At 37.7% G+C, this 26,717-nt stretch overlaps 2 protein-coding genes across 9 annotated transcripts in view; one reads left to right on the top strand and one right to left on the bottom strand.

The window, feature by feature from the left end:
- Positions 1 to 9,352: 9,352 nt before the first annotated feature.
- The window catches only part of CFAP69 (cilia and flagella associated protein 69), a 76,955-nt gene continuing 59,590 nt past the window's right edge, over positions 9,353 to 26,717 (bottom strand). For 2 of the 8 annotated variants that reach the window (XM_050785314.1, XM_050785317.1), the window contains 7 exons: positions 25,507 to 25,644; positions 24,795 to 24,871; positions 22,508 to 22,705; positions 21,770 to 21,856; positions 20,266 to 20,370; positions 19,368 to 19,534; positions 9,355 to 9,841 (listed from right to left, as the gene is read on the bottom strand). In XM_050785314.1, the coding sequence (XP_050641271.1) occupies positions 9,730 to 9,841; positions 19,368 to 19,534; positions 20,266 to 20,370; positions 21,770 to 21,856; positions 22,508 to 22,705; positions 24,795 to 24,871; positions 25,507 to 25,644 (884 nt within the window). In that variant the 3' untranslated portion in view covers positions 9,355 to 9,729. Of the gene's footprint in view, positions 9,842 to 18,561; positions 19,535 to 20,265; positions 20,371 to 21,769; positions 21,857 to 22,507; positions 22,706 to 22,771; positions 23,633 to 24,794; positions 24,872 to 25,506; positions 25,645 to 26,717 lie in introns of those variants that run through there. The other 6 variants (XM_050785321.1, XM_050785320.1, XM_050785316.1 and 3 more) reach the window with 5 other exon arrangements.
- FAM237B (family with sequence similarity 237 member B) lies at positions 9,995 to 10,523 on the top strand. Its single transcript, XM_050785334.1, has one exon. It carries the CDS (start codon positions 10,015 to 10,017, stop codon positions 10,432 to 10,434), a length of 420 nt encoding a protein of 139 aa, XP_050641291.1. The 5' UTR covers positions 9,995 to 10,014; the 3' UTR covers positions 10,435 to 10,523.

Below are 26,717 nucleotides of genomic sequence, written 5' to 3'. Positions count from 1 at the left end.
TATGGAACCAGTTTGTGTTCTAGTTGAATTGTACCAATTTATGCTCCTCGTAGCACTCTGCAAGAGTCCTACTGCCTAGTAGGACTACTGGTCCTATTGGTTAGTTATATGTATCAACTTGACTGGCCATGGGTTACCCAGATATTTGTTTAAATATTATTTCTGGGTGTGTCTATGAGTGTGTTTCTGGATGATACTAGCATTTGAATTGGCAGGCTGAATAAAGCAGATTGCCCTCCCCATCAGCCAATTCATTGTATAGGCATCATCCAGTTCACTCAGGATGTGAATAGAACAAAAAGGTGGAGGAAGGGAGAATTTACTGATTCTTCCTGACTGATTGAGCTGTGACATCAATCTTCTTCAGCTCTCACACTGAACTTACACCATTGGCTGTCCGGGTTCTCAAGCTTTTAGGCCCAGACTTGAATTTACACTGTCAGCTTTCCTCATTTTAAGGCCTTTGGACTCAGGCTGGAGCTATACCACTGACTTTCCTAAGTCTCTAGCTTGCAGATGGCAGATTGTGGGGCTTCTCAGCCTCCATAATCACTTGAACCAATTTTTTATAATACATCTCTTCATATATATATATATCTTTATATAAAAAATAATATATACATATGCTAGCTAGATCCTATTGGTTCTGTTTCTTTGGAGAACCCTGATTAATATTCTTCATACGTTCACCAACACTTGACACTTGATATTTTTTGAGTCGGGGTCTCACATCACCCAGGCTGGAGTGCAGTGGTGGGATCATAGCTCACTGTAACCTCAAACTCCTGAGCTCAAGTGATCTGGCCACCTCAGCCTCCCAAGTAGCTGGAACTACAGGCACATGACACCATACTCAGCCCAGTTAAAAAGAAAAAATTGTGGAGTAGGGGCCTTTCCCAGGCTGGTCTTGAACTCCTAGCCTCAAGTGATCTTCCTGCCTCAGTCTCCCAAAGCACTAGGATTACAGGCATGAGCCACCACACCCAGGCCCCAACACTTGATATTGTCAGACTTCTTAATGTTTGACCTGATAGGTACAAGTTCACATCTCATGGCCCCACTATGTTGCCCAGATTGTTCTTGAACTCCTGGGCTCATACAGTCCTCTTGCCTCAGCCTCCCCAATGTTGGGATTACAGGCATCAGCCACTGAGTCTGGCCTTCTTTTGGAGAATTTTAGCTATCTTAGGCTTTTGCTTTATCATGTAACCCTTAGAGTCACATTTTCATTAACACTGTTGCACTTTCCTGCTTGCAATTAAATAATGAATGTGTATGTGTATTTATTCATAATTTATGTTTCCTAATCTGTGAAATGCCTCTTTATGCCTATTGCCAAGATTTCTATTATTGTGTTTATCTTTTCTTGTCGATTCAATGGAAGGGTCTTCTATCTTGACTCTTAATTCATTTGTGATTATAAGTGCTGAACATATCTTCTCTCAGAGTATAATTATTTTTTATCTTTATAGTGTCTTATGATTAACAGGACATTAATTTTAATGTAGTCAAATGTATTAATTATTCTTTTATGGTCAGCACTATTTGTGTCTGGTGTAAGAAGTCCCTCTCAACCCCAAGATCAGAAAGATATTCTTCTGATGTTCTTTTTAAAGTACAAATGCTTTGCTTTTCATATTTAAATTAATAATATACATGGGATTGATTTTTATGATGGTATAACATAGGAATCTAATTTCATTTTCCATATGGATAACCAGTTTTCCCAGCTTTATTTACTGAAAATCTACTGTTCTAATGAGAACACTTGGACACAGGGTGGGGAACATCACACACCGGGGCCTGTTGTGGGGTGGGGGTAGCAGGGAAGGATAGTATTAGGAGATATACCTAACGTAAATGAGTTAATGGGTGCAGTACACCAACATGGCACATGTATACTTGTGTAACAAACCTGCACGTTGTGCACATGTACCCTAGAACTTAAAGTGTAATTTAAAAAAAATAAGAAAATCCAATGTGAGTCTTATATAGGGTTTCTATAAATGGATAGGTTTATTTTTAGGGTCTGTAATTTGGTCCATTGTTTAATTTCTTTATTCCTGAGCCAGTAACCTCCTGTTTAATAACTAGTGCTCCTTACTGTTCTTCTTCAGGAGAATTTTATTTTTTGAGACAGGGTTTCACTCTGTTGCCCAGGTTGGCATGCAGTGGTATGATCATGGCTCACTGTAGCCTCAACCTCCCTGGCTCAAGTGATCCTCCCACCTCAGCCTCCCAAGTAGCTGGGACTACAGGCATACACCACAATGCCTGGCTGATTTTTTAATTTTTTACTAAGTCCCACTGTGTTGCCCACGTTGGTCTTGAACTCCTGGGCTCAAGCAATCCTCTTTCTTTGGCCTCCCCAAATGCTGGGATTACAGGCATAAACCACTGTGCCTGGCCTTCTTTAGGAGAATTTTGGCTATCTTGAGACTTTGCTTTACCATTTAACTTTTAGCATCACATTTTCATTAACCCTATTGTGATTTTGATTGAAAATGCATATATTACTTTGGGCAGATATCTTTATAGATCATATATTAGCATTATTTTTATTTAGATTGTCTTTAATGTCTTTCAATAAAAAATTTTAAAACCTCCACTAAGAATTCATATACCTATGTTAAATATATTCCTAGTTTCCTTATACATCTTATTGCTATTGTAAATGGTATCTCTTTTCTAATTTATATGTTCTGGTCTTTTGCTCGTATATAGTTGATGCAATAGATTTTGTAGATTGATCTTATATTCAACCACCTAACAAAACTTGTTAATTTGTCAATATAATTTATGTTATTATTATTTCTAAACAAATGATTCCATATAGCATGCTGTGCTAGGCACTGTTCAGAACGCTAAATATTTATCACAACAGCCCTTTTAAGCAGGTTCATTTTTCATCTCCATTTTACTCACAAAGAAATTAACCACGAAGAGATTAAATCACTTGCCCAAAATCACAAATTATCATCTGAATGCAGAAGGCAGGACTTAAACCCAGGCAGTTGATTTCCAAGCTCCGTGCCCACCAAGAGCTTTGCTGCCTCTCTGCTAGGCTATACAGTTCTGATCCTTCCCTTCCCTTCCCTTCCCTTCCCTGCCCTCCCCTTCCCTACCCTCCCCTGTCCTGCCCTCTCCTCCCTTTCCTTTCCCTCCCCTCCCATCACCTCCCCTCCTCTCCCTTCCTTCCTTTCTCTTGCTCTTGCTTTTTCTTTCTTTCTTTTGCTTATACCGCTCCCCACTTTTTTTCTAAACTTTTCTTTGCAGGTATTATTTTAAATGTTAGCACAGATGATGCACGTCTTTTCTCCTAATTTAAAAGAGAATTCTTTTAATATTTTACAATAAGAAAGATGTTTGCTGTAGGGTTCTGGTGGGTAACATTTATGAGGTTAAGAAAATTTCCTTTAGTCTTAGTTCGCTAACAGTGTTTTTTGTTCTTTAATCATGAATGGGTGTTGAATTTTATCAATTTATTTTCCTTTAATTTTTTTTTTTTTTGAGACAGAGCCTTGCTCCGTTACCTAGACTGGAGTGCAATGGCGTGATCTTAGCTCACTGCAGCCTCTACCTCCTGGACTCAGCCTCTCAAGTAGCTGGGACTATAGGCATGTGCCCCTGTGCCTGGCTAATTTTAGTATTTTTTGTAGAGACAGGTTTTTGCCATGTTGCCCAGGCTGGTCTTGAACTCCCGAACTCAAGCAATTTGCCTATCTTGGCCTCCCAAAGTGCTAGGATTACAGGCATGAGCCACTGTGCCCAGCCTCCCATTTAATTTGTGTACGTGGTAAATATAGTCATTGATTTTAATATGTTAAATCGATAGTCCCCAACCTTTTTGGCACTGGGGACAGGTTTTGTGGAGGACAAGTTTTCCACAGATGGGGTGGGTGGGGAGGGCAGGGAGGAATGTTTCGGAATGAAACTTTTCCACCTCAGATCATCAGGCATTAGATTCTCATAAGGAGCAGCAACCTAGATCCCTTGCATTTGCAGTTCACACTAACGTTCATGCTCTTATGAGAATAATGCTGCTGCTGATCTGACAGGAGGGAAACTCAGGTGATAATGCTCGCTGGTCCACAGCTCACCTCCTGCTGTACGGCTGGGTCCTTAACAGACCAAGACTGGTACCAGTCTATGGCCTGGGCACCCCTGTGTTAAACTACCTGTGCATCCAGAGGATAATCCAAGCTTGATACTGCTGTGTTTTTGTAAGTCCTACTGAATTTGGTATGTCAACATTTTGTTCAGAACTTTTTATCTGTAATCATTAATAAGATGGCCTGTGACTTTACTCTTTTTCAGATTGTCCTTGTCTCATTTTGTTAGAATGAGTCTGGGAGATTTCCTTCTTTTCTAATTTTCAGGAAGTACTTGATTCTTCAAAGTAGCCCTGCAAAATCATATGGGCTTGATTTTTTGTTTTTCCAGTGGGAAGATTTTGAACTACTTATTTAGGGTCTTTAAACAGCATTACTATTCTGGCTTTGTAGTTATTCTTACATGAGTTTTGCAGATTTTTTTTTTTTTTCTTTCTTTCTTTTTTTTTCCTGTAGTCTTTCTCTGTCGCCCAGGCTAGAATGCAGTGGCACAGTCTCGGCTCACTGCAGCCTCTGTCTCCTGGTTTCCAGTGATTCTCCTGCCTCAGCCTCCCATGGAAGAAAACTGGCATTATCTGTTTAATCTTAAAGTGATCCAGAAATTTTACTCTACTTACAGGCATGCGCCACCATGCCTGGCTAATTTTTGTATTTTTAGAAGAGATGGGGTTTCACCAGGTTCACCAGGCTGGTCTCTAACTCCTGATCTTAGATGATCCACCTACCTCAGCCTCCCAAAGTGCTAGGATTATAGGCGTAAGCCACCACGCCCAGCCAAGTTGTATACATATTTTTCTAGGAATTTATTAATTTCGTTTAAAATTTCAAATACGTGGTATATGTTGGTTCTTAGTGTTCGTGTATCTAATTTTAATCTTTTTTTTAGCTATCTGTAGATATATATCATTTTCTACCTTTCATATTCTTTCTTTATCAGCCTCATCAGAGGTTGCTTTATTTTATTCAAAGAATCAACTTTTTGCCCTAGTTCACTAATGTGTGTTTTTGTAAAATCTCTTAACTTTTGAGAGCCTTGTTTTTCTATTTTACCAGCTGTTAAATTTGATTGCATTTGTCGGTCATGTCAGATTTTCAGCCTCTCTTCTTTTGGCACAAGTGTTTAAAGCTGTTAATGTCCTTTAAAGGACTCTCTTACTGGCTTCTCACAAGTTTTGATATGCAATGTTTTTTAATCACACAGTTTGAAGTATTTTATAATTTCCATTGTATTTTATTTTAAAATCTATTATTTAAAGTTATTGCATAAATAGGTACATTTATTGCTTAAATTTCAAAACATGAAAAACTACGTTCTTGTTTTTATATTTCTTAAAACACTTTTTAGACTTTTAAACTTTCTGTGTTGTGGTCAGGCAACAAAGTTTGAGTGATACTAGTTTTTGAAATTTGTTGAGACTTGCTTTAAATTTCATGAGACTTGCTTCATTTTCTAATGGGAGGAATGTGTTCTTCAAGTTTCATGGTTCCTTATAAACTTGATGGTTCAAATCATCTACACATTTAGTAATTATTTGTCGTCTTAACCTAAAGGCTTGTTGAACTCTCCCACTATGATAGTGAGTTTGTCAAAATTTCCCTCTACTTCTGTCAGTTTTTGCTTTATGTATTCGGTGGCTTTGTTATTAGGTGTATCTAAATTTAGAATATTTTTATCTTCTTCTGAACTGAGTATTTTATCATTATGTAGTGTTCCCCTTTCTCCTTTATCATGCTTTTTTGTATTAATAAAGTTGTCAGTTTAAAATACAATTAACATTTTCATGGTATATTTATTTCCATTCTTTTCAAGTTTCTCTGTCCTCATTTCTTGTGTGTGTATCTTTTGTAAAAGCACATAGCAGAATTTAAAATCCAACCACATCTTCCATCCTTTAATCGACAAGTTCAGACTATTTATCATGATTGTTGACTTGAATCTTATAAATGCACTTTCTACTTGTCACTTTTGCTGTGCTTTTTTCTCTCTTCTTGCTTTCTCAATTAGTTTTTTTATTTGTCAATCTGTTTTTCTTATTCATTTTTTATTCTCCCTGGTTCAAGAGTATTGTTCTCTATTTCTGTCATTTAGAAATTGCCCAAGAAATGTTAGCATACATATTTAACAACTTTACGAAGTCTAAATTCAATATCTATATCTCAGTCTTTACTGTAGATACTTACTAGTTTTAATAAAGCCTAAATTTACTATCTACATCTCACTTTCCTCTCCTCCTTCTCTCTTTCTCTTCCTTCTTTTCCTTACTCTGATTATTTATGCTTCCCCTCCACCCCCTTTTTCCCTGGAGATTTCACTTTCTTGATTACCCAATGATGATTTAAAAATTATGTTTGTCATCATTCCAGATTCTGTTTGAATGTAGCAAGTAGACTCTTCAGAAAAATCAGTCACATAAAGAATATCTTCTCTCACTGACTTGGGGGTAGACACCAAGAGTAGAATTTCTGGATCACTTTCAGATTAAACAGATAATGCCAGTTTTCTTCCATGGTGATTATATCAGCTGATAGTCTCATCAAAAGCATAAGAAGTGTTCATTTTCTCAAAAGATTGCTGAGATTATATTTTATCAAATTAATTTTTGTTAAGCTTTATTTGGGGAAGACAATATATCATTTCCTTGAAATGGCTTTGTTACTAAGTCTATCTAAATTTAAAATATTTCAGTATTTTTTGTCATGTTTACTGAATATTAAGGTCTACTTTTCTGTGAATTACCCTTATTTTTCTATTATTGATCTATATAAGTTCTATATTCAGAATACCATTCCTGTGTGTGTGTTATAATAATCAAACCCAAATATGTACTCCTATTTAGTACATTACTCTAATTCTAATATTAGAATATTCTTTAAAAATGCATTTTAATGACAACTATTACCTGTCTCCTTATATTTTTCTATATTTTACAACTTTTCAATAGGCTTTGCAATACTTGTATACAGATAAAAAGTTTTATGAAAAATAAAGTATATCTTGCAAAAAAAGACAGACAGGAACTACATGGTTATTCAACAGAGAAATGGAGCCAATTCATTTTAGAAGGAAGCATTGAAGGGCCAGCATTATCCCAAAGATGGAAGGGGTTGCTTCCTTTGGGGGTGGAGACGTGTGCCCAAGGTTAAGTCACATTGGACAACAGCTTTGGTGGGTGGACAAATTCCTTGGGAGGGTGGCTTTGGTGGGTGGACACATTCCTTGGGAGGGTGGTTTGTTCAAGTTTCAGCTAGGATGTTGGATTAGGTCACTCTGAGTCTCTGCTAATTGTGAGAGTCCATGTTTAATGGTGGACTGAAACACTTGGAAGTCTAGAGCAGAAGAATATCTGGTGTGAGATGAATTCGTGTGTATCCCACCTAATCCGAGTAAGCACGTCTTCTCCTTTTCTCAGTTCTCTTTTGTGCAGTAGGTGGTCCTGCAGATAGAAGGGGCGCAGAAAGGCATTGCCAGGGGAGAACGAATGATTGACCACGTTAGCTTCACCGACATGATGAGAACAGGGTGGAGCTCTGAATAATAGTGGGTCCTGGGAGAAGTGAACTTTAGCGGGGACAATGACTGGGGAACTGGGCTGTTCGGTTTGGCACTCATCTCACCCCATGATTTCACCACCCCAGCTCAAGAACCTGTGAGAAGGGTGGCCTGCGTGAGGGGAAATGGGGATAAGGCAGCTGGCTTTGGATTGATTTCCCTAGCCCCATCTGATCATCGCTGCTGGGCAGAGCAGATAGACATAAACTCATATATAGTCCAAGTGATGTGTTCGGGCTGATATTGATGGACAACATACATATGTGAAATTCAAGGTACTTGTTGGGGTCTTCATCCACGAAGGGCTAAAGGAAACTTTTCCCCCAGAGTGTGTATTTAGGTAGAACAAGGATATGGTTGTTCGTGTGTATGTGTTAGTGTTAATAATAAACGGTGTTTAGCTAGAGATTAGAACCGTTCAGGGAGGTTTAAGATTTTTAGAGAGTCCACAGCCTTAAGAGAATTTTTCTCTGGGTAGGAGAATACGGTGTGGAGCATAGGTGGGCGGAGGAAGATGACTTGGGTATGTGGACTGACTACCGCCGAGATGGGTATTCTCAGCTAGGAAAAAAGAAGGAACAAAGTAAGAAGGAGAGACCGAAGAAGACCCTCACCCTTTGGGATAGCAAGAAAGTCGGAGGAGGGCAGGAGAGGCAAGAGCAGCCGCCAAGGCAGGGGCGCAGGGCACAGAGGGCCCGGAGGTCTGGAGGCTGGGAAGTTGGGGGAGCTCAGGAAGGGGCCTCGAGAGCGCGGCCACCCACGCTCTGTCCCCTCAATCAGCCTCTAGAAAAGGATCGCGGTCCCATCAGCAGGTCTGTCTCGGGAACCCCGCCCGGCCGCAGCAGAACCGGCAGCGCCACCCGCGGTTAGCCAGTGCCAGCCAGAGCCTCCCAGCGCCGGACCGCAACGCGGCTGAGACGGTTCCGCTGGGCGAGCTCGGACGCCCGGTGAGCGCTCGGGGTGGGTGTCACAGGACTGCCTCGCCCAGTTCGCCTGCCTCGGGGAGTGGGTCCGCTGGGTAGGGGCGCCCTTGGCAGGAGTCGGGACCCAGGGAGGGCAGGGGTCCTCCTGAGCAGGAGGCGCCCGGTCCTCCTCCCAGCGAGCGCAGCGCACCCAGGACACCGCTCCGCGACGCGCGCGTCGGCCGTCGACCCGAGGTCCTCGACTCACGCGTGGGCTCCCTCTTTTGCGCCCAGGTGACCTGACCTGGTGCGGGGGACACTGGGCGAGGCGCTAACCTGAAATTGAGGGGGAAGAAATTCCCTGGTTCTACTACCCTAGCCCCTCCGATACAACACGTGTCATAAACTGCCGGCTTTCAGCTTTGTCTGGGGAATATGCACAATTTTCGACGATGTGAAACGACTTGAATGTACTGTTTAGATTTGTTTCGTGTGATTTCTCTCTTCAGCCTAACTTTTTTTGGGGAGGTGGCAGACGGCGGTGTACGGGGAGAAAAGGTGAGTCCTGTGTTCTGGATCTGTTCTCCCCCTATCCCTCCCCGTTGGCTGTCAATGTTGTAAAAGGGACATTTCCAACAGCAGTCTTGAACAGTCGGTGTGTGGCAATTCAATGCCAACTTAGTCCTTAACTTCCTCTTATGTGCTTTGGGCCGATTTTACCGAACAATCAGTTGGCAAGGAAACACGCAAAGAGGCATTAGAAAGATTTTTATCGCCTTTGTTTTCGTGCCACTTCATGTATGTCTATGTTCATCTTCTCCAGCCAGCTCCTGAACAAACTGAGGGAAGCCAGGAATACACCGGACATTAGTGCGTAACAAGTATTTTTCAATACATGAAAATGGAAACAGCAGTAACTTTGAAACTTAAACGATGCTTGTGAGATCTAGTACCATTTGGGTTAATAATATCTCAATTAACAACAACAAAATACTTCTTATGGTTACATGTAGAAAGGACTACATTTCGATCCACTTAGTTGAAATGTGTTGTGGTAGACAGGAGTCTTGGATAGGCAGTCAGGAGTCTGAAGACTTGTGGAACCCTGTTCTAATTGGTAAAGGGAGAAGGTTGGAGCGCAAGCTCTTTAAGGTTTCTGCCAGTTTTAAAGGTCTGTGATGAAATGAACCTTTGCATTTTCATAAATGTGTTGGATTTCAATGACTCCCAAAGTCTCTTCATCAGAACGTTGTAAATCAAACTGGAACTGCAACATCCTAAAGGAAGGTGTGAGAGAATCAGTGGCTTAGAAAAAACTAACAAATACCTAGTAAGCAAATTTGGCTCGATCAAAAGCAAATATATGTGTATTTATAGTTTTTTAGATCAAGTGATTGCATAACTTTTTTAAGTTAAATATATCCTCCCTCATTTTTTTTCTGTATAGAATATGTGTTTTGCTACAAGAAGATGGTTCTCTCTACAGCTGGGCTGCATGATACTGATCAATCTGGTTAACGCTGACTTTGAGTTTCAAAAAGGAGTGCTTGCCAGCATTAGCCCAGGAATCACCGAAGACATTGATCTCCAGTGCTGGAAAGCTTGCTCTTTGACATTGATAGATCTCAAGGAACTCAAGATAGAGCACAATGTGGATGCTTTTTGGAATTTCATGTTGTTCTTGCAAAAATCTCAGCGGCCTGGACATTATAATCTCTTCTTAAACATAGCTCAGGATTTCTGGGACATGTATGTAGACTGCTTGCTTTCAAGGTCTCATGGAATGGGCAGAAGACAGGTGATGCCCCCCAAATATAATTTTCCACAGAAAATAACAGGAGGTAATTTAAATGTGTATGTAAGAGAATAGCAGTTTACTTTTCTTTAAAAGTCACTATTTAATTCTTCTGATTTTTTCAAGTTATCCAACAAAGTAGCAAATTTGCCATATTTAGTTTTTTTCCCTAAAATGTTAAAAGTAAAAATGTTTTTATGAAAAGTAAAAATGTTTTCATTTTTACTCATTTTATATTATTTACAAACCACACAAGCTCTGATATACAAATAATTCTAAATGATCTTGGAATATAATACACTTTGGTAGATAATTAAAATTATCCTTGCTTCTCCATGAATAGTTTGTAAGAAAGCCATTTAACCCTGTAATTATTCATATTACATTTGTTGAAGAAATTTTAAACATCAGACATGTATTTAGGCTTTTGAAATTCATTTTTTCAATAGGGCTGTATAAAAGCAGAAAATCTTAAGAGTCATATTGGAATGAATATTAACAATTCTTCTTTTAAATCTTACAGGACTAGATTTTACAAAATGAGAGTATTACATTAAGAGAAAACATGGAAAATACCTCAAGCAAGATGACAGCGACCTGAAAACTTGTATTTATGAGGTCAAATATTTCTTGTAGTAGTTATCCAAATTATTTCTTTAATACTGGTCATTTTTTGTTGTAATTGCTTTATTGCTATTGAATTATTCCAACATTTTCAGGTAATTTCTCAATAATATTTTACTTAGAAGCTGTCTTTGTTTTAAAGAAAACATCAATTGAAAGGCAAATGTGATATATATTTTTAATACAATAGTCAATGGAATAAAATTGTAACCAATTTTATAAGGTATCTTATACATTAATATTGACTTTTAAACTGTGCCAAAATTAATGGCAGTATTATCCTAAAAAGTAATATTTAATGTAGTATATTGTGTGGTTTCTGAAATGTACATTTCATTACCAAGCCATCTTCTATATTAAAGTATTTTTCTATGCATTAAGGACTAAAATCTTTTTATGTTCTCATTTTTATTGTCTTTGTTTTGGAAAAGGAACAATAAACAAAAAGTAAGAAACTTCGTTTTAGTAAAGTACAATTTGATGGAAATTTTGTGTTAGATGAGTTGTTTTTTATATTGCCAATTTATATCTCACATCTTATTTCAAAAAAGATGTGAAGCTTTAAAGACATATAAAGAAGAAAAGGAAAACATGAAGTAGTGGAGGAAATTGGAACAATGGGACATGAAGACAGGGAAGTAACACAATGGAGTTATGGTTTAGATTAATACTTTTTGAATGCATGTTGTAAATGCCTATACCTTTGATAAAGGGTGCCTATAAATTTGGTCTGTTTCCCACTTCTCATAGTGAAGAGGGACACATGAACAGTTTCAAGATTCACATGCTTATAAGAAAAACCAAACCACATGTTCAATAGAGGCCCAGACTTTTCCAGGACAAAGAATCAATAAAAATCTGACCCATAGGTTTTCACAGTGGCTACCACGGTTTACAGCACTGGTTTCAAGTATCCTTACAATGACAGGTTCTCTCTTATACAATCCGGTTCCAGTAAAATATAAAAAGTTTATAAAATCGGCTAAAATAATACTGAACAAGTAACGAGCTGTCTGGTGGTTTGACTTGATCCAAGAATAAACTGAATTAAAGGAGGGTCATTCTTTACATTATGGGCCACTTTCAAATTCTGATGACATATAGATAATTTATTAGGGATTTTATAAATAAACACTCATAAAATTACATTTTGCATGTAATTTCAGGGGGCTGCATAAACCCCAGGTTAGGAATTTTCAATATTAAAGAAGGACCTCATAGCATTCAGTAATATTTCATATAAACAGTTTTGCATGAGTAGCAGATAATATGAGATTGTAGGGCTGCTAATTGCCTAGATTGAAAACTTCTTATCTTGCCAATTAAGGGTGGATCCCTAAGCTCAGAAAATCAACTGGTTGGAGGGTAGGGCTAATGTTCTCATAAAAATGACCAGACAGCTATCCTCCTAGAATTCATTTCCTGCAGAGGAGCTGAAGTGGTACCTAGAAGCAGTGTTACGGTTTTCCTTAAAAAACAGTTCTCTTTTACAATCTGGGCAACTGATTGAAGATCAAAAGTTCAATGCTGTAAAGCAAGACCATGTAATTTTAGTCTAAAAACTTATTCAACCAGTTGTCCTCAATCACTCATAGTTGTCATGACAATTTTATTTCAGTGATGATAAACATTTTAGCTTAAATCAATAAAATTAGTCTTCCAGTTAATGGCAAAATGGTTTTCTAGTTCTTTTAATTGAATTCACATACTACATTGGGTTAAAAATAAGAACATTTGCTAAACTGGGCAATCTGGTTTTAAAACAGTTTATCTTAAGCTTTTTGATGGTGATGACATAACGTAAATTCTTCCCAGTTTTTGGCACAAATAGTGTCATCTGCATATAAAAAAACTTATTCTTTCTGTTCATTATTCATTCATTCAACAAATATTCATTAAGCTTTAGGGTACATTAGTGAACAATCCAGACGTAATCCTTGACTCACAGAGTTGACACTGAAGTGGGACAATGCAGGGGATAGACTGAAATATCTAATTCAAAAGCAATTTTATGATATCAGAATAGAAGATAAAAAAGAGGGTGGTCAAAATGAAGCTGAATGGGGACAATATGTACTTCTCTTTTGTCCTATCCAAAATCATTTGACTAGATCAGTCAAGAGATCATTTTAAAAAACAAACCAACCACCAATTCTTGTAGTGGTACCATGGTAAAGACTCAGTTTCACAGCTTTGGGTTTATGCTGAGCTCATTTGGCTTAGCTCATAACCAGTTATTTTTCAGAGAGCTTAAGGCTGAGGAGAAAAAGGTGGCAAAGGATCTAATATTGACCCCACAAATATTTCTTCATAAGATGATACAAGGGATAATAATTATCTATGCCTAAAGTTCCTCTGCTGTTTCTATCAAATCTTTCTTTTTTCTTTTTTTTTTTTTTTTGAGATGGAGTTTCGCTCTTGTTGCTCAGGCTGGAGTGCAATGTCATGATCTTGGCTCACTGCAGCCTCCGCCTCCCGGGTTCAAGTGATTCTCCTGCCTCAGCCTCCCGGGTAGGTGGGATTACAGGCACCTGCCACCATGCCTGGCTAATTTTTTGTATTTTTAGTAGAGATTGGTTTCACCATGTTCACCAGGCTGGTCTCAAACTCCTGACCTCAGGTGATCCACCTGCCTCTGCCTCCCAAAGTGCTGGAATTACAGGCATAAGCCACCAAGCCTGGCCAGACTCTTTTTTGAACTTTAAATAAACTTTTGTTTATTTTTTAAACTTTTATTTTAGGTTCGGGGTACACATGCAGGTTTGTTCTATAGGTAAACTCATGTCACAGGGGTTTGTTGCACAGGTTATTTCATCACCTAGGTACTAAGCCTAGTACTCAATAGTTATTTTTCCTGATCCTCTCCCTCTTCCCACTCTCCACTCTCAAGTAGGCCCCAGTGTCTGTTGTTCCCCGTTTTGTGTCCATGAGTTCTCATCATTTAGCTCCCACTTAAGTGAGAACATGCGGTATTCGGTTTTCTGTTCCTGTGTTGGTTTGGTAAGGATAATGGCCTCCACCTCCATCCATGTTCCCTCAAAATACATGATCTCATTGTTTTTATGGCTGTATAGCATTCCATGGTGTACATGGACCACATTTTCTTTATCCAGTCTGTCATCATGGGCATGTTCAAAGACAAGGTTGATTCCGTGTCTTTGCTATTGTGAACAGTGCTGCAGTGAACATTCATGTGCGTGTGTCTTTATGGTAGGATGATTTATATTCCTCTGAGCATATACTCAGTCATGGGATTGCTGGGTCGAATAGTAGTTCTGTTTTTAGCTCTTTGGGGAATTGCCCCACTGCTTTCCACAATGGTTGAACTAATTCACACTCCCAGCAACAGTGTATAAGCATTCTCTTTTCTCTGCAACCTTGCCAGCATCTGTTATTTTTTTGACTTTTTAATAACAGCCATTCTGACTGGTGTGAGATGGTATCTCATTGTGGTTTGATAGCATTTCTCTAATGTAATTAGTGATATTGAGCTTTTTTTTCATATGCTTGTTGGCTGCATGAATGACTTCTTTTGAAAAGTGTCTGTTCATGTCCTTTGCCCACTTTTTAATGTTTTCTTCTTGTACATTTGATAAACTTTTCATTTTAAAATAGTTTTAAATTTGAAGAAAAGCTGCAAGATGGTACAGAGTTCCTATATACTTCTCACCATTTTTTTTCTTTTTCTTTTTCTTTCTTTTTTCTTTTTTTGGCAGGGTCTTGCTGTGTCAGTAATGCAATCACGGTTCACTGCAGCTTCAACCTCCTAGGCTCAATTGATCCTCCTACCTCAGCCTCCCAAATAGCTGGAACTACAGGTGTGGTGTACACCACCACTCCCAGATAATTTTTGTATTTCAGGATTGCACTCCATTGCCCAAGCTGGTCTCCAACTCTTGGACTCAAGTGATCTGCCTAAGTCAGCCTCCCAAGTGCTGGGATTACAGGCCTGAGCCACTGTGCTGGCCCCATGTTTATTCTTATTGTTAATATCTTATATTATATATGTCACAACTAATAGGCTGAACCCAATACAATATTAACTAAACTTCCCATTTTATTCAGATTTCAGTAGTTTTCCCCTAAGCTCCTTTTTTGTTATTGTTGTTCCAGGATCCCATGTTACACTGAGTTGCCATGTCTTCTCAGGCTTCTGTTGGTTGTGACAATGTCTCAGACCATGTTTTTGATGACCTTGACAATTTTGAGTACTGGTCAGGTATATTGCAAAATGCCCCTCAATTTGGGTTTGCCTGATGTATTTGTTAGACTGGTATTACAGGCTTTTGGGATGAAGACCACAGAGGTAAATCATACTCAACACGTCATATCAAAGGCACATGTCATTGACGTGACTTGCCATTGATGGTGTTTAATCTTGGCTAAAGTAGTGTTTGCCAATTTTCTCCATTGTAAAGTTTCTTTCCACTTTCTTTCTATATTATATCCTCTGGAAAGAAGTCACTAAGCATAACCCATACTTGAGAATGGGTAGTTATCTTCTACCTTCTTGAGGAGGGAATATCTACATAAATCATTTAGAATTCTTTGTATGGAGGCTTCCCCCACTTTCTCTCTCCCTTCCTTCCTTTTTTCCTTCCTTTCATCATTTATTTATATCAGTATGGAGTTTGAACATTTGTTTATACTTTGGTTTATAATCCAAACCTACATTATTGATTTGTTCAAATCATTCCAGCTTTGGCCACTGGGAGCTCAGTAAGATGCTCCAGACTCATATATTTCTGCCCCAGCCTTAGAATTAGCCATTTCTCCAAGAAGCCCTGGCTCGTTTTACTGGAGAATGATATTAGAAACCAAAGTTGGGGTATTGGGTCTATCTATAGAATTTTGACCTGATAGTACCAGGATAGTTCCTGGATGTCAGGATCTGCTATTCTTTTTCAGAAAGCATCCCTGACATTTCCCTTGAAAGGCAACTAAATATAAGCAACAAAGAAAAATGGTTGATAATGAAACTAATGAAGTTAAGGTTGTGTTGGCAGAATGCATGTTAAAAATGAGAGGGACTACATTGATCCTGCTCACCTGAAAAATCTTTGTTCCGTTTGGTCACAGTTTAGAGGAATATTAACAAATTGTAGCACTTCAGATGGAGCTGACCAGATTCATACATTCTAGAAATTATATTATTAGAAGAATGATGAAAGAAACTGGATATTTGACCTGAAAAGACTTAAGGTGGATAATATAGTTGTATGTAAAATATACTTTATGTTCCATGAGGCAGACTGAGGATGCCAGATGGATGAAAGTTATTCACCTAATTATTCACTGATTTTTTCACCCAATGTTAAGTAAGCACTGTCTGACAATTAGTTTAACCATGCTAGATTGAGCTCCCCCATGTGGTCAAAGTCTCATTACTGAGATTGTTGAAGCTACTTTTATCTGTGCTCACTGAATTCCACACTTTTATTCTTTTGACTTTCTTTTCATTCAGTTGGTTAGTAAAAATTTCAGTTTGAAAGCTTGAAATTTTGTCTCACTTGACTAGTGTAAGAAAATATACCATCCTTCTCTCAGCCAGGCAGGATCGGGTAGGCATCATGTCCCCTAGGGCTCAGGGGTGGTGTGAGAGTATAGGATGTGATGAGAGACAGAGACTTAGAGTTAGTGACATTGTGAGAAAGATTCACTCACTCATTGTGTGGTGGCTGGAATTATAATATGCAAACTTGGGTGAATCTGTCTACCAAGTACAAGTGTCTGCAGTAAGGAACATTACTGCTCTCCATCAACTTAAACTTATTTGTCTATTAAATAGCTGTTACATAATAATCTGCCCTGTTTTACCTTTCTTCTTGCTGATGGACAAAACCTACATGGAAGAAGAAAGGTCCACAGACATCACAAATTATCTAGAGTCAGTCCTAATCAATCTGAGACATTTAGTTGTACTACATACAAAAATGATTCTCAAGCAAGTAGTACTATTTCCACACCTTAGTTATATTCATGTAGTAGATTTTCAAAAATCTATCATGTTATGAAGTAAATACATTTTTTTTTTTTTTTGAGATGGAGTCTTGCTTTTTCACCCAGGCTGGAGTACAGTGGCGCAATCTCGGCTCACTGCAAGCTCCACCTGCCGGGTTCACGCCATTCTCCTGCTTCAGCCTCCCGAGTAGCTGGGACTACAGGTGCCTGCCATCACACCTGGCTAATTTTTTGTATTTTTAGTAGAGACGGGGTTTCACCGTGTTAGCCAGGATGGTCTCGATCTCCTGACCTCGTGATCTGCCCGCCTCGGCCTCCCAAAGTGCTGGGATTATAGGCATGAGCCACCACGCCCGGCTATGAAGTAAATACATTTAAACTAACATGTTGTCTGTGTTGAGCATTACTTGTATAGTATTTTGTTGGCTGAATCTTCCCTTTGAGCTCAGTACTTTGCTGCATTTGCAGAGCTCAAGGGAAAGGCTGCCAGGAGCTGAGGCCACCATCACATTATCTAATAATTTATTTTCTGAGATACTGAGTACAATAATTAATGAGATATGGTGTCTATCTTGTTCTTAGAGAGCTTATAGTCTACAAAATGGAGCGAAGGTTCGTTGTTCTTAGCCATGGACACTTTACATCAATTCTGGGTTTACTGACGTGTACCTAAGATGTATCTGGTGCTTTTTGTATGGGCATCTCATTGTTGTATGCTCCTACCCATGCTTAGGGTTTCCTGTGAAGGAAAGAAACAAATTATGCCTTCTAATATCTTCTTGAGGGTGGTAGACTAGAGGAAGGGATTCAGGAGAGAACAAAGCTCACTGATAAAGTGATGCATGTTATCTACTCCTATGGGGCACAAGAAGATGGGCATCTGGGCCAGGGTGAGAGGCCACCAATCAGAGGTGAACTGGCAACTCATTCTAATTAGAACAATAACAACAGCTGCAACCTCTACCCCTCAATGAAGACGTTACTATCTTCACAGACAGGATAATGGAAAATCCCTAGAAGAATGTGAGTTGAGGGAAGAGGAGGAGGAGGAGGAGGAGGAGGGGGAGGAGGAAGAAAGAAGAGGGAGGAAAATGTGGATCCATTGAGGTGATACAGCCTGCTCTTATCTAATAATGAAAGACGCTATCTATGTTTTCCCAATGCTGTATTCAATGGCATCACGTTGGTAGCTTGAGATTGGTAATAGTGGCAGTATTTATACCATGTGAATTGGTGAGAACATGATGTAAATCAGGGCTTTTCCCTCCTGGAGAGGCAGTAGTTATACATTTACCAGTACACTGCTGAGTGTGCCCCATGGGCCCAGAATCGAGACTCAAATTCGTTTATTTTCCTAAGAAACAGGTCCTTGTTTCTCTGATCCCGGGACACGAACTCAACTTTATGGCTTCCAGGCTGGAGGAGGAGTGTGAAGGGAATGAAGGCAGGAGAAGGAGACTTCATAACGGCATCCAGGGACACAGATTTGCTCTATGTCTAGCATAAAGGCATTTATCTCCTATTCTTTGACAAGATACCTCTACTACCAAATGAGGGAAAACACTTCCCCCATTACACCTTTCTCTTCCCCATCAAAGAAGAGAAGCAGCATTAGAGTTTGCTTTGCATATTTATACATTAAGAGTAAAACCAGCTATATTTTTCTTTTTTACCATTTAGCTCATGACTAACATTAGCTTTTATAGCAGAGAAAACATAATTTTATTTTGACCAACATATTTGTTGCAGAGTTATTGTTTATCTTGCTGTCCAATATTCATATATACGTGCTTCTGGTAATAGTACCCTGATTCCCCACTCTATCCATATGTTTTGGATGGAGTTGCCCTGCTTCTGGCTCCAGGAATAGGCAGTACTCAGCCATGGCCAAAGTCATGGTGAATGGCTCAGAAGTAGGCATGTGGGCAATCGGGGTCCTGAGATGCATAGGCATTTGCAGAAACCACGGAGACACAGGCATGAACCTAAGAGAATATAAGCCAGGAGCTGCTAGGGAAGGAGAAGATCCTACTCATATAGTTTTAGTCCTTAGATTCAGCAATGCCTGTAGTTTAAATTCCTCCTAGGTTTGATAGATACAGAGCCTGTAAGAAATTTTTTTTCTGGCTTAAACTAGTTAGAATAGTTCATATGCAACCAACAGAGTCCTAACTGATGTTTTACAATTTCACTTAATAAAACTGGGAGCCTTTCCAAAGAAACTGATGACAACTCTTCTGATATTACATGTTGATGTTTTCCATAAAAATAAATTATATGTCCTTTTATTTTTATAGTATTTTACTAAAATATTTATACTCAAATACTTATTCTAAAATATTGGCTTTACATATGTATAAAGATATATTCAACTAAAAAATTACGAGCTGATTTTATTTCAAAAAGTCTCTAGAATATATTACGTAGGAATACTCTTTTTTGGTGCATCCACAATTTCAACTGCTTTCACCCTCCGCAAGGCTCCTCCTCGAATGGGCAGTTTTTTAAGAGCAATATCCGTATCAGCCAGAGGTCCTCCTACTAATCGGGCAGGAGTGCTTTCCACTGTTACTACCCCACCAGAGGGCACCTAAAAAAGGTAAAAGGTAAATGTCAAAAGTCCATTTACACAATTTTCAACAAGAGAAAAATTCATCCTTCAACTTACTTTTGAAAAGACACAAATGTACATATGAGTAACGAGGAGGCAGTTATGGCATAATAGAAACATAAGGGCATCGGAGCCAGGAAAAGTAGGTTTGAATTCTATTTCTATTGCTTATCAGCTTTGTAACTGGGGGCAAATTAAGTCTAGCAGAGGATACCAGGAACACTTGGGATCTATTTGCCAGGAAAATGAAGCACTGCGTCTTTTCTGTCAAAGAGAGATAAGGACAGTTATAAGCTGACTAGTGTTTATAGCAGTTTCTTAGAAAGCCTGGAGGACTGGGCCTACTCTAAACCAGAACTGGGCAAGAGTGGATATACCTTGGAGATAAACATGTCTTAATGATGTGAAATTTGAACAGCAAAAAGAAAAAATGTGAGATGAAAATCCCATATAAATAAAATTTTGGGAACCTAAGTTTTTTTTTTTAATTAGATTTTTTAACTTCTAATTTTTAAATTTTAATTTTTTTTCTTTTTTGAACAGTTTTATTGAGATATAATTAAATACCATATAATCCACCCATTTAAAGTGTAAAATTTAGAGTGATAACTCTAAATTTTTAGAGTGGTTTTCAGTACATTTGCACAGTTGTACAAACACCCTAAATTTAATGTCTATTAAGAAAATGTTATGGAGAAAAAGAATCTTACCGTTGTGTTAAGGCCTTTAATATCTGTTCCGTGAAATACTGCATTTTGTGGTCGTTTATGGTATCTGGAGGCTTCTATAGCTTTTTCTTGAAGCCTTTTTGCTTTCTGAGGATTTTTTAATTAGAAAGAAAACATTAATTGCTATTAAATCAGTAATGATGGTACTTACAATGAAAAATATATTTAATTGTGTCTAGCTTATGCTTTGGCTGTTTATTAGATAGCGCTGAAATCTACATTTACTCATTTAGACTAAAAAGACAGTTATTAGTAAGTTAGATAGTTTGCACATTGAAGAAGACTCCTGTCACCTAAAAGTCTTCCAGAGATTTCCGGAAGTATTGGTCATACATGACCAAGGAGTCAAGCAGGTCCTAAAGAAATCAGGTTCAATTTTTAGCACATAATTTAATAAGCTATTAAATTTATATCAGGTGATGCATGTTGCAAAATATGTTGCATAAATTACCAACTAATTAAGTATACTTACATATTAAGCATTCAGAATAATATAAATTATGTAATTCATTGCAGTTATATTTAAGCTATTTGAAGTTATTTTCAAGTTATTTGCGACACTAAACAAGTGAAATGTGAAGTAATAAACCATCTGCAGGAAAGGAGTTGATTTTCATTAACTAGTGCTAAAAATACAGGCAGTCATGAAGATATTTTATAAATAGAGTTGAGAAGAACTATCGGTGAAAAGGAAGGTAACTTGGTACCTTGAGTGAGCTTGTTCTTAACTTTGGTTTTGCTATCTTAATATGGTTCCACTGTCTTTGTGGACTAACATTTAGCAATTTTATATCTACAGGAAGAATTGGAACATTAGGTAAAGTGTATCCAAAGTATCAGAAATGAAGGAGAGATTTTTTAAAAAGTGTATCCAATATATTAATGGAAATAGGTTGGGGAAAGTAATGAAATTCTGGAAATCCATGGTGTTTCTCACATATTTCAAGTGAATGATTAGCACTATACATTTTTTAGATGAGTTTCTAGCTTACAGTTGAAGTAGCTTACTACATTTTTCTACAAAGGCATATTTATCCCCAGTTCACATTTAAGTTTTAACATAATGCTTCTTTTGGTGATCACAGAGGGGAAAGCTCTATGGGGGAGAAAGCAATACAAGATAACTGCTCTTTGTGTCCTTTACTTTGCCTCTCACAGAAAAGAAATCAATGAATAAGCAAGTTCAGAATGGAAAGCAGAACACATTTTTCCTGCTCATTCCTGGCTATCATCTTCTTCTTTATGTAGGTCAAGAACATCAGCCTTGCTTCTCCCTGATGCACCAAATGAAACTCAAAGCAGCACCTTCTGTAACTGTGAAATGCAGTTTCAGTTATCACTCTAAATTGCCTATGAGCATCTAATAGTGTTGGTAGTATATAGAAAGGTCACTAGGAAAAAATGAATGAATATTTGTTCCTGAAAAAGTCTGTCTGTTAAGAGTTGGCTATTTGTTGTGGATACTGTAATATATTAAAAATCCTACCTTTAACGTTTTTGCATTTGATGTTCTAGCCAAGAAATTTTCCCATGATTTATTAGCCAGCTCTCTTTGCTTGTGTGTGGCCTGTATCTGAAATGAGAAAGATCAGTTTCTTTTTTTTTTTTTTTTTGAGACAGAATCTCACTCTGTCACCCAGGCTGGAGTGCAGTGGCATGTCTCAAGTATCTCTCTGCCTTTTAAAAATTTAAGACTGTAGAAATAAAATTATAATGCAAAAAACCAGCACTGAATACAGTAACTGAATCTCAAACTTCATAGTTTCTTTTAAAACTGCACAGAGACACTGAAAATGACTCCAACAGAAAATCACAAAATAACTCAAGGCTGAAACACAAGTAAGAAAAATATATGCTATGGATAACTTCATCTGGGTTTATACACTGAAATTAATATCTTGTGCCTTCATGGTATCTGTGGCTTACTTTTTTATTGATATATACTAGTTGTACATATCTATGGCATACATGCAATATTTTGATATGTGCATACAATGTGTAATGATCAGGGTGATTGGGATATCCATCCCCTCAAACGCTTATCATTTCTTTGTGTTAGAAGCATTCCAAGTCTTCTGGGTATTTTGAAATATACAATAAATTATTGTTACTATAGTTGCCCTACTGTGCTATTGAACAGCAGAACTTATTCTATCTAACTGTATTTTTGTACCCATTAACCAACCTATCTTCGTTCTCCCTCCTCACTACCTATGTAGCTTACTTTTGCATATACTTTTTGTTCATTTTGTACATCTTGGCGTGCTTGGCTTTCAATTATCTCACTTTGCAGAGAAGCAACCATCTTTCCAACATTTTCTGATGCTGTTGTAATAGCTTCCAAAGCTTTTTTATCTATAGTGACTGGTCTTAATTTTTCTAATTTTATTTCTTCATATATTTCATTCCATATTTCTCCAATCTGTTACAACAAAGTTTAACAAAGTTAAATTAACCAAAAATAAATGATGCAATTGTACAATTATACAATCTTTTAAATGGTTAGTTACTCCTGTTAACACTTAAACTTTTCCTAAATTACTTCTTGGGAATAAGTGCATTGGGAATGTTGAGGGTACCAGCTACATTTGAGTACTCAGTAGGAATTTACCAAATGTTTTTCAATGGAGCCTTATTCATGGATAAGGCTCTCCTATGCCTAGTTCACTGCCATCATCACCATCGTTACTGCCTTCTAGTTTATGATTACCTTGATTTCACAGCTGCAGAAACTGCTGATTTATTCTCATCTTTTTGAACTACTGTTACTTTCCCCCCTAAAGCTATGTATTGAAGGCTAGGTCAAGATGAACTTGTAGGAGAATGAACATGGGGATTACTAGGACCCTAGAACCCAGCCACCCTGAGAAAAGGGGCCCTGCCCCTCACCTTCTAGCTAAGGAAAATTATAATGGAATCTCAAGCTTTTAACTCCATGGTTCCGTCATGCCAGTGGCTCCATTTCATATTCTAGGCTGTCTAGAAATTAATGTTCTTGAGTGTATTTAGAATTAGAGAAAAAAGAGCAGAGTTGTGCAGCAGAAGTGTGCTGGACCCATAAAATTAAAGAAAAAAAAAATCTATGATAAGGAAAAAATTCATCTTTGGGCTGAGTGGAGTGGATAGATCACTAGAGCCTAGGAGTTTGAGGGCAGCCTGAGCAACACAGTGAGACCTTGTCTCTATCCAAAAAAAAAAAAAAAAAAAAAAGCTGGGTATGGTGGTACACACTTGTAGTCCCAGCTACTTGGGAGGATGAGGCTGGAGGATCACTTGAGCCTGGGAGGTTGAGGCTGCAGTGAGTTGTGATCATGCAACTGCACTTTAGGCTAGGTGACAGGGTGAGACTCTGCCTCAAAAAAAAAAAAAAAGGAAGAAAGAAAGAAAGATGATAGATGTTTACTCATTTACAACATTCAAATACACAGCACTAATATTAGTAGGAGAATGTTAAAAAGACTTTCTTGAGACTTCAAAAGTATTTACTGACAAAATTATAACTAGCAAGGTAAGTAACCTACTATCTTTTAATCAAGATTGGATCATAATATAATGATAAAATAATACTTTAATAAGTATTAATAATTTGTTTTAATAAGTAATAACTTATTTAATTCCAACTCCAAAGAGAAGAAACTGTATGGCCAGGCTGGTCCCGAACCCCTGACCTCGTATGATCTACCCACCTCAGCCTCCCAAGGTGCTGGGATTACAAGCATGAGAATACAAAAATTTAAAAATACAAAAATTAGCCGGGCGTGGTGGCAGGTGCCTGTAATTCCAGCTACTTGGGAGGCTGAGGCAGAAGAATCACTTGAACCTGGGAGGCAGAGGTTGCAGTGAGCCAAGATCATGCCATTGTACTCCAGCCTGGTGACAAGAGCAAAATCTCCATCTCAAAAAAAAAAAAAAATATATATATATATATATATATATATATTTTTTGGTAGGCTTCTGAATAGTTTTATATCAGTTTTTTTTGTTGTTGTTTTTGAGACAGAGTCTCGCTCTGTCGCCCAGGCTGGAGTGCAGTGGTGTGATCTCGGCTCACTGCAAGCTCTGCCTCCCGGGTTCACACCATTCTCCTGCCTCAGCCTCCCAAGTAGCTGGGAATACAGGCACCCTCCACCATGCCTGGCTAATTTTTGTATTTTTAGTAGACAGGGTTTTACCGTGTTAGCCAGGATGGTCTCGATCTCCTGACCTCATGATCCGCCTGCCTCGGCCTCCCAAAGTGCTGGGATTATAGGCGTGAGCCACCGCGCCCGGCTTATATCAGTTTTGTACATCTTCTTTCACAAACTAAGTTGGATGAGATCTTATCCCATGAAAAACACCCAATCATGGGATGGGTGTATGCTGTATTTCTTCAACAGCATCAGATGCAAAATGAAAAATAAAAACTATACAGTATGTAGATGATTGCTTACAACCATGAATGGAACTTTTATTTTCCAGTTAGTTTTTTGCTATCTAGATTTTAATAATCAGGTTATTAAAAAGATACTTACTTTAAAATCAAGATATCTATGTATGATACAGAGGGTGACAAAATCTTCAGCGGAGAGGCCAGGTAAATTTTCAAAATCTAAAATAAAGTTTATAAAGACAGAATTACTTTAGCAGAGCAAGTGATTAAAAGAATCTATCTATCTATCTATCTATCTATCTATCTATCTATCTATCTTATCTATCTTAAAACAAATGCAAAGTTACTTTTGATTTCACCTTGCTTTATGATAAAGTTAATTCTGTGAGTAGCTTGTGAGTAGGCTTCCTTCTATAATAAATTTCTGCCAGGTCATCCAATATATAGGAATAGTTTCTGTGTTGTAGTCAGACAATAATATCTTACTTCAGAAGCTGAAAAGTGTTTGATAACTTTTTCCTTAATAGAAAGCAAAGACTTAAAAAAAAACTCAAGTGACTCAGAATGTTAGTATTTTAAGCTTAATCATCTAAACTAACTATCCTTAATCCTATCTGCACATTGGAATTGCCTGGGGAGCTTTAAAAAATACTGTTGCCTGGATCCCACACACAGAGATTCTGATTTAATTGATGAGGGGTGTAGTTTGGGAATTGGGGTAACAATGGAAAATGCATTTCTCTGTGTAAAGAGACTTTTGCTCATTATATTTGAAAAACTGACTCCAAAGTAAAATCAGTGTGTATACTTAGCAAAACAGATAGACTCTTGCAAATTTGAAGAGAACTTCTTACCTAGTTTGCCCAATATAGCATAAATTTTTGCTCTAATATTCTCAGAAACATCCATAACCGCAATAGATGGGCAGTTAGCAGGCAGTGGGATGATTTTGTGCTCTTCTTGAAAGCTAGTAAATAGAGGTTTTTTTGTATCTAACCATTGGATAGCATGAAAATAGAAAAGGGACAGATCAAAACCATAGTAAACAAATACTTAATTTTGAGATTTTACTCTAGATAACATAAAATACATAAAAATATTGTAGCAAAAAAAAAATAGTGCCTATTACATGGTTACACTTTTGAAATAATAATTTAGCAGCTATTTCTTCCCCACTCTGTGGCAAAACTTAGAGCTTTCATTTTTATTGCTTATGTAAAATATTAAAATTTAAAAAAATTACCTTTTAAAAGTAAAACTTCTATGTAACTAATTTTAAAAATTTTGAAATCCAGAACTTGAGTAATGTCAGTTTAACAGTGATGTAACCTTCTTTACTTTTGGTTTCTATATATTATGCTATAAATATAAAAACTATTTTATGATGCTATAGGTCAAAATTCAGAAACAATAAAAATGGATTGAAGGAAGATACAAGTCATCAGAAGGTGAAGTATTTTCATTTAAAAACAAACAATACTTAAAGAAACATATCTAAAAATAATGAGAGCCATCTATGACAAACCCACAGCCAACATTATATGGAATGGAGAAAAGCTGGAAGCATTCCCTTCGTAAACTGGCAGAAGACAGGCATGCGCTCTTTCACCACATAGTATTGGAAATCTTGGCCAGAGCAATCAAGCAAGAGAAAGAAAAAAAAAGGCATCCAAACAGGAAGAGAGGAAGTCAAACTGTCCCTGTTTGCAGATGACATGAGTCTGTATCTAGAAAACTCCATAGTCTCAGCCCAAAAGCTCCTTTAGCGGACAAACAACTTTAGCAAAGTTTTGGGATATGAAATCAATGTACAAAAGTCACTAGCATTCCTACACACCAACAACAGCCAAGCCAACAACCAAGTCAGAAACACAATCCCATTCACAATTGCCATAAAAATAATAAAATACCTAGGAATACAGCTAACCAGGCAGCCAAAAGATCTCTACCATGAGCATTACAAAATACTGCTTAAAGAAATCAGAGATGACACAAACAAATGGAGAGACATCCCATGCTCAAGGATAGGAAGAATCAGTATCATTAAAATGGTTATACTGCCCAA

The sequence above is a fragment of the Macaca thibetana genome, chromosome 3 (genome assembly GCF_024542745.1).
Source record: "Macaca thibetana thibetana isolate TM-01 chromosome 3, ASM2454274v1, whole genome shotgun sequence".
Classification (NCBI taxonomy): domain Eukaryota; kingdom Metazoa; phylum Chordata; class Mammalia; order Primates; family Cercopithecidae; genus Macaca; species Macaca thibetana.
The sequence above is the reverse complement of the archived record's forward strand: the minus strand, read 5'-3'. Positions and strand labels throughout refer to the sequence as shown.